This window comes from Elephantulus edwardii, unplaced genomic scaffold (assembly GCF_000299155.1).
Source record: "Elephantulus edwardii isolate Elephantulus edwardi_28Jun2011 unplaced genomic scaffold, EleEdw1.0 scaffold00129, whole genome shotgun sequence".
NCBI lineage: Eukaryota > Metazoa > Chordata > Mammalia > Macroscelidea > Macroscelididae > Elephantulus > Elephantulus edwardii.
The window spans coordinates 6,138,277-6,146,544 of NW_006399879.1; the positions used below are offsets into that span (position 1 = coordinate 6,138,277).

At 56.2% G+C, this 8,268-nt stretch overlaps 1 protein-coding gene across 1 annotated transcript in view; it reads left to right on the forward strand.

Moving 5' to 3' along the window:
* The window catches only part of HTT (huntingtin), a 154,206-nt gene that overhangs the window by 39,688 nt on the left and 106,250 nt on the right, over nt 1-8,268 (forward strand). Inside the window, exons 13-16 of the mRNA XM_006893659.1 lie at nt 354-558; nt 1,729-1,776; nt 3,927-4,007; nt 5,441-5,802. Coding sequence (XP_006893721.1) covers nt 354-558; nt 1,729-1,776; nt 3,927-4,007; nt 5,441-5,802 — 696 coding nt within the window. The remainder of the gene's footprint in view (nt 1-353; nt 559-1,728; nt 1,777-3,926; nt 4,008-5,440; nt 5,803-8,268) is intronic.

Below are 8,268 nucleotides of genomic sequence, written 5' to 3' on the forward strand. Positions count from 1 at the left end.
GGGCCTGCGGACGGCACGCACATACGGGCAGAGGGCACTGCCAGAGGCCACCCTCGGGCCTGTGGACAGCGTGCACACGGGCAGAGGGCACTGCCAGAGGGCCACCCTTGGGCCTGCGGACGGCGTGCACACACGGGCAGAGGGCACTGCCAGAGGCCACCCTCGGGCCTGTGGACGGCGTGCACACACGGGCAGAGGGCACTGCCAGAGGCCACCTTCGGGCCTGTGGACGGCGTGCACATGGGCAGAGGGCACTCACGTGTAGGACACACTGACGCCTGAGCGAGTCTGTAGGTTGGACTGTGTACCGCGAGTATTGTCTCCATAAACCCAGTGTCCCCACTTCTCTGTAGGTTTATGAGCTGATCCTGCACTACACGCAGCACCCGGACCACAATGTTGTCACGGGGGCCCTGGAGCTGCTGCAGCAGATCTTCCGGACCCCTCCCCCAGAGCTCCTGCAGGTGCTGACCACTGTGGGCGGCGGCCGGCGGCTGGGTGCGGCCAGGGACGAGCCGGGCTGCCGGAGTCGGAGCGGGAGCATCGTGGAGCTCATCGGTGAGTCCTGGGCCCCGGCGCCGAGCTGTACCTCGGCCCCACGGACCCTGCAGGGCCGAACCCTGTCCCGGAGCACCACCTTGGCCCCACTGACCCTGGAGGTTGGGCCTCCCTCCCCGAGCTCCTCTGCAGCCCTTCCGACCGTGTGCTGAACAGTAATGTCTAATTTTTGCAGAACTTCCCTTTGTACAGCTGTCCTCCTCATGTACGTACACGCAGACCAAGGCTTCTGCCACTCAGGCGGTGAACCAAGACCAAACAGAGAGCACCTTCCCACGGTGCCCCTCAACTTGTCGGCCCCTCCCTGCTCTCACGGGTGTGGGGGTGGGAAGTTGCCCCTGACCTTTGAGTTTTGAGTTTCTTTGACAGACAGGAATGTTCTAGAGGTCTCACACTGGTTTTCTGCCTTTCTGGTCCTTTTGTTCGTTCCCTGAGGCCATGTCTGCACTTCTCTTCACCTCTGGGCCCTGGGCTGAATTCCATTTGCTGTGGCATTGAGCCCTGATTCCAACATCAGATGTGAATTCTCATGGGCTGGTGCCCTGGGACAGTGTCTGCTGGCTGTCCCCAGCCTCAGTGTGTGGCCTGGGCGCTCCTGAATCCTCGCCTGAGGGCCTGACCCCTAGGGGTCCGACAGGGACAGCTGACTCCTCAGCCCTCCCTGCCACTGCAGTGCTGCCCACCGTGGCCTCTACCACAGTTAGGACAGTTAGGTTTGACTGGACATTCATCCAGCTTCATTTGAACGTAGATGTCTGCCTGGGCCTTTGGCACACCTTGGCCTGTCCACTCTTCTTGAACAGGAGAATCCTTTTCTGGGATCCAGGCCGACCAGTAATCAGAGAAGTACCTCTAATAGGTCATCCTTAGTTATTACTTCACCGAAGCCAAGACTTTGAGTATTTTTAATTGGCCTTTGTAATTACAGTTTATTGCAGTTCACTTGGCATTTTACGTCTTGTCCTTACGACTGTATCATTGAGTCTGAACGTACCTCCTGCTGTTGAAAGTAAACGTGCTGGAATACGGTGTTTGCGCACCTCCTTGGAGAGGTGTTCCCGTTTCCCCAGCTCTTCACATGCGGGCAGGCTCCCTGAAGACGCCCCACCCCCTTCCAGATGGGCACCACTCGTTATCTTACTTTGATCTGTCACTCTCTGTGATTTACAGCTGGAGGGGGTTCTTCATGCAGCCCTGTCCTTTCAAGAAAACAAAAAGGTGATTATTTCTGAAATCAGAGCCTTGTGTTGCATCTTCCCGCTTCCCCTGTTCTTGTGCTGCTCTGTGGCGTCTTGTCTGACGGAAACGCCTGTGTGTAAACGAGGCTGGAATCTGACAACTAGGCCCAAATGCTTCTTTGGGGCGGCTTTGAAAAGTTCCTGATGAAACAACTTCGCTTCATCGTAGAGGTCCAGTGCTTTAAATCAAGAACCAGCCAGTAGTGTCTAGAGAGAATCTAGACAAAGGAGTATTTTGACCCCTGAGGGCCACGCTACGTGTAAATGCCTGTGTACCAGTAAAGCTTTATTAACAAAAGCAGGCTGGCTGTCATTTGCCTACTCCTGCTTAAAGGGAACTTCTGTCCCTTATGTGTCTGATGTTAGTCAGGAACGTTGTAAACATTTTTGGGGCATTAATTTGAGTCTGTTTCTCATTTTCCAGCCGTGTTTAATGTCGTCCATGTCAGTGTGTTCTGATACAATTAATCTGTGGTTATCAAATCATAGTGTCCCTGACTCTCCCTAGTAGTTTGGGTGCACAGTACCCCACGTTGCACCCCCAGGTGAATGTGCCCGGGGTTCCTATGAGAGTCGTGACCCGTGTGTGTGTGTGGCTGAGGCTGACACTCAGGCTGGCCTGAGCCCAGTTGGCGCTGTCCAGGAGAGACCACTGGGTTATACGGGGGCTTCAGTCGCCAGGTTGGTGAAACTGAGACCCCAGGCGGGGTTGGAAGCTGGCGGAGTTCTGGGCAGAGTGGGGCTGTGTCCCTCAGTCAGGAGGTGGGACGTGGACACCGGGGTGCCTGGGACTTGTCTCTTTCCAGCGCCAGGTGAAAGAATGACTCAAGTGCTTGTCCTCTTGTGCTGGGCACAGGCTGCAGCCTCCACTGCTGTCGCCTCCACTGCTGTCCAGTTTAGGGTTTAAGATTTTCCTTCTTTAGTGGCTTGTTACAGGAAGAAACCAAACCTTCCCCGGCCTGTTCACCTTGAAACCTGTGAGCACGGGAGGTGGAGGAAAGGCGAGTTGTGGCAGCAGCCCTGCTCCTCCGACTGGACCAGACAGGGTCTGTGTCAGCTCTCCGTGGCCCCGGGGACAGTGGCACCGCCTGTGCTGGTCTCCAGGCTGAAGCCGACCGCCAGGGCTGGTCTCTAGTGGAGCTGCTGGCCTGAACCCTCAACCTTGGGCTTAGCTGCTGGGCACTGGTTCCACAAGGTCCCTTACGAACTGTTACTAGTATAGATGTGTGTCTCGCTCTGCTTGCTTCATCGAGGTTTGTGGCTTTTGTGCATTTACATCATTACCATTTTCTAGTGTCACGTCAGGACAGCTTTGTGGGTTTCTCACACCCAGGACTTACCTGGAGTCAACTAGTTTGAGATCTTAGAAACTGCCGATAATTGTTTTGATTGCGTCACTTAAAAGTCACACATTTGAAATGATTTGTAATAAGATTTAATGCATCAAGTTAAATCACTAGCACTTTGACTTTCTTTTTTATGATTTACGTTATTCTGAAACCATGAGCTATAAAGTGTGTTTTTAGAACTTTGCAAAATGTGAAGGGCTTGGTCCTAGAGCTTCCGTTCACTTGTCGACCATGGAGTCCTGCAGATGACAAGATGCTAAATAGTGACGGTTTCCCGAGAGGCCAGTCTTGGAGTGCCTGTCAGGAGACGTCACGGCTGCTCGTGACCTGGGACCACCAGGGCTGGCGGGGTCTGCTGGTTGTTGAACCGTAACACACCGTTTAGGGTCAGTGGGAGTTAGAATACCGTCCCCTGTGCCAGGTGGAAACCGCGAGAGAGGAGCAGCCAGGCGGTGTCCACTGACAGCAGAAGCGTGGTGGCCTGGCTTGTTGCGTCCTGCCCGGTGGCCTGTGGCGGCACCTCGGAGAGGAGAGGCCGCCTGCTGAGGCTCGGTGGTGGCACTGTGCTTGGCGGGACACCTCAGGAGGGGAGCTTGGAGCTGGTTGTCCAAGTAGCTTCACTGGTTTTCAGCCCAGGAAGATGCCTGTGTGCTGTCCCTCACGGTGTGGGGCTGGCGACGCGGGAGGGGACGTGGTGGCTCTCAGCTCAGAGTGTGGCTGGCTGTACACTTTGAAGGAAGCTGTAGCCCCTGAAAAGGTCTCTCACTGCATCGCCCACCAGGTAAAGTGCTGTTAGGAGAAGAGGAGGCCTTGGAGGACGACTCCGAGTCCAGGTCGGACGTCAGCAGCTCCGCCTTTGCAGGTGGGTCTTCCCCTCTGGACCCGGCTGCCCGCACCGCTCACTGTCCCCGCCTGTGGGTGAGGCTGGGCGGCCTGAGCGCGGCGGGCATGTGGGCACTGTCGGGGCAGTGGGCCGCCTGGCCGTTCACAGCACTGGGGTGTGTGTGTGCGTGTGTGTGTGTGTGCAGACGTGGCCAGCACTGTTGACAGCACTGAGGGATGAGTGTGTGTGTGTGCGCGTGTGTGTGTGCGCGTGTGTGTGAGTGCAGACGGTGACAGCGGGGTGGAGGGGGTGTTTCATGCAGCACGTGGTTGCTGTTTTCCTGTTTGGTGTCGGCTCCCTGTGGGTGGGTGGGTAGGTGGGCAGAGGAAGGGGGCTCATCATGAAGGCCTCTCCAGGTTCCCTTTCACTGGCTCGCCTCATGGAAGCGAGCGCCGACTAGGACACCAGGACTCTGAGTGGGGTGGTCCGGGCTGCGTGCAGCCGATGGGCAGCAGTGACTTTCAGCAGCTGTGGGGGCGTAGGCTGCTGGAGCATTTGGGAAGGGGAACCTGAGCAGGTACGGTGGTGGTGGTGGTAGGGGGTGTTTGTAAAGTTTCGGTCAACTCACCCAGACCACTGGGACTGGAGCAGCCATCTCCAAGAGCCGCCCACTTGCCCTGCCTCCCAGCCCAGCCTCCAGGGACGCTGCTCACGGCTGGCTCACTGTGTGGACCTGCCGGCTTTCATGGGAATGGCAAATGCTCATGGGAAAGTAGGCGAAGAGGCTCTCCTCCAGGAGCGTCAGGCCGGCTCTGCCCCTTAGCCAGTATCTCAGGAGGAGGAAGTTTGAAAAGCAGCTGCCCCAGGCCGCACAGGGGTCCAGCGTGAGGCTGAAGAGTGCAGGCAGGGACCACTGTGCAGGGGTTCAGCTCATGCGGGGAGGGACTGCCCCACGGGTTCAGCGTGAGGCCGTCCGTGCGGGCAGAATCCACCCCACAGGGGTTTCAGGCTGTGGCCTTTCCACAGCAGAGCAGCAGGACTTCCATTTGAGGCTCCGGTGGGTGGGTTTGAACTGTCAACCTCCTGGTTAGTACTTGAACACTCAACTGTTTGTGCTTCATTGGGTTCCTGAGAGAAGGAAAGTCCAGTCCAAAGACTCGATGACGTGCATTGTCCCTGCCCCCTGCCAGCTGAGCTCTGTAAGGCGTCTGTGAATGAGGATTGCCTTCGGGCTGATGCTGGCCTGGTGGACATGCCCCCGGCTTGCTGTCCTTGGTCAGTGTCATGAAATGCCATGGGCGAGGACGCTCACCCCCTGCACATCGTCTGTTCTGGGCGCCGCAGTGGGGCATGTCTGGCACCCGGGGCCACCTGCTCGCCGAGGGTGAGGCCGCGTTGTTGGTGGGGCGTCTGCGGACACTCCTGGGCCTCCGTCGTCCAGCTGCTGCTAAGTAAGCCTTGCTCTTTCCCAGCCTCTGTCAAGGGTGAGGTTGCGGGGGAGCTGGCCGCCTCCTCGGGGGTCTCCACGCCCGGGTCCACCAGCTCAGCCGCCGACTCCGTGGGCCACGACATCATCACCGAGCAGCCCCGCTCACAGCACACGCTGCAGTCGGACCCAGTGGACCTGGCCAGCTGCGACCTGGCGAGTGCTGCCACCGACGGGGACGAGGAGGACATCCTGAGCCACAGCTCCAGCCAGATAAGTGCCGTCCCGTCTGACCCGGCCATGGACTTGAACGATGGTACCCAGGCCTCCTCCCCCATCAGCGACAGCTCCCAGACCACCACCGAAGGGCCCGACTCGGCTGTGACCCCCTCGGATAGCTCTGAAATCGTAAGTGGGTGACTGGGGTGAGCTCAGGGGTCCCTGCGGGGACGCTCCAGCTTGCTCCCATCGTCCAGCAGTCGTCATTCACAGCCGTGTGGAGGTCACCGGCTGAGCTCTTGGCCGAGAGCCTGGCCGAGCGAGCCTCCATTTGTGCCGGTTGGGGTTGTTCAGACTGTGCCGAAACAGTGCACGGTCAGTGTTCTCCAACCTTGGAGGGCCCGGGGTCAGCAGTGCTTTCCGCAGTCCTGGGGGCTGGGGCTGGCGGACCTGGGATCTGAATGCCTTGTGCTGGGCAGTTACTGCCCGCTCGATGGACCCGAGGTGGCCCGAGCAGAGTTGTGCTCCTTCAAGAAGGAGCTGAGCCAGCCTTTCTCCTCTGGGGCCTCGGGGTGGGCCCAGATGCCAGCTCTTCAGTGAACACCCAGAGTCGAGCTGCTGTGCCCTCAGGGCTGCTAGTCACAGGATTGCATTTGTACATATAACACGCACATGCAGGCAGCACAAGTGCGTACACACAAGGCACACACGGCACTGTATTTTATCCGTGTAGACAACACGTACATGTACATGCACGCACACATGCACGCACGAGACTGTATTTTTACATACATCGCGCCCATGCAGATAATGCACACACGACACACAACACAGCCCAGAAACTCGAGGGCCTGGTTTGAGCGGCCTCACAGGTGACGTGTTAACCGTGGGGGATATTGTGCATCGGTTTGTCACCTCCCTTTGTAACCACGGCGTGAAGAACTTGCCGTCTCTGAGCTGCTGCGGAAGACGCATCCCCAGCGCAGCCTGAGCTTACATCCCAGCTTGAACTGAAGACGTTGTACTTACCAGGCTCCTTCTACAGACAGAGCTTCAACACGTGCTGTTCTTGGGACTCACCTTCTTTAACACTTCCTAAGTTAAACTGTTCCTTGTATTGTAGAGGGTTTTCCCTTAAATATTTTATGGTGTTTTGGGGGGAAGTTTACACAGCAGTATTGGTTCCCTTCTAACGGAACCTGCACTAGTCTCTATTGTTCAGCGACGTTGTCTACATTTTTGACGTTAGCGCTCTCCCTGAGTCACTGCTGGACTTGCCCTCGCTCCAGCCATCCTGTTCCCTGGCCCTGCACTCTTTTGTCTTCCCTGTGGAGGAATTGTGACAACGTCCTCGCTCTCCTTTTGTCCCCAGTCCCGCAGAGCTGAGCCACGGCCGTGGGCCCAGGGCCTGTGACGGCCGCCTCGGGACCTGAATTCTGGGAGCGTTGCTCCTGTGGGGATGTTGGCTCTGCCCTCCCTCCCTGGGTCACCTGGAGCAGCCAGGCCATTTCATGCCTCAGTTTCCTTACCCATAAATGGAACGAGAACAGTACTTGTGGCATAAGGCCTTTACGCAGGGTAAAGCCAGCACTTCCTGCAAAGCGCTCTGACCCTGCCTGGCACACACACACTCAGGAGTTCTCTTGGATGGAGTGCCCTCTTAGCCTGTTTACCAGCTGAGCTGGTACCTTATAAACTCGTCTGAAAGCCCCATCTCACTACCGTTGCGTTGAAAGCGGTTCATCGCTGACCCTCCAGGGGCTTTTAGAGCTGCTGGATTTGAACCTCCGGAGAGGCGCTGACTGGATAGCACAGCTGCGTAACTCCCCTAGGCCACCAGAGCTCCCTAAACTCATGTAGGGATTGGAAATTACTGCTTATATTTGACAGTGTATCTTTGCTTTTAATTCTAGAAGAACCTGGAAAGATCTTTTAAAAATCATAAAATAAGCTTTCTTTCAATCACTTTTAGGTTTGAGAGTTCATTTTTCAGTAAGCTACACAGAGTATTTCAAGTTGATTTGAGAAATACTCCCTTGGACTCATAATCTAAGCTTGTGACCAGGTGTACAAGGTGCCTGCCGTGCTCACACTCCGGGTCCGGGCTCGCAGCTTCGGGCTGGCCCGCTTGATTGTCTGTCAGCTGTCTGTCGAGAAGCGCTTTTAGTCTCAGTTCAAACTTAGTGGAAAATTTACTTTTATGTAATGACAGAGACTTGTGATTGGAGTTTTTTGTTTTTTTTTTTTTATATCAGAAAGGGAAATTAAGTTTCCAGGTAGGAATTTCTTTGACAAATTACAGCCTTTTTTTGTTCTACTCTAGTAATGTAATCTTCATAAGACCCTGGCAGTGTGTACACATTCACTCAGTAAGATACTGGTGAGATGTCCACATATGTTCACTCAGATCAAACACACACAGTCTCTCTCTGACACACACACACAGAGTGTCACACACTGTAAAATTGTGACATTGCCATACTCACTAAAATCCAGGTAACGCATCTGCTGGGGAACATCCTGCTGAAGTGTACACAACACACTCGTTCAGTAACACCCTGGCCGCGTGTGCACACTGGGTCACACCCCGGCCGCGTGTGCACACTGGGTCACACCCCGGCCCGTGTGCACACTGGGTCACACCCCGGCCGCGTG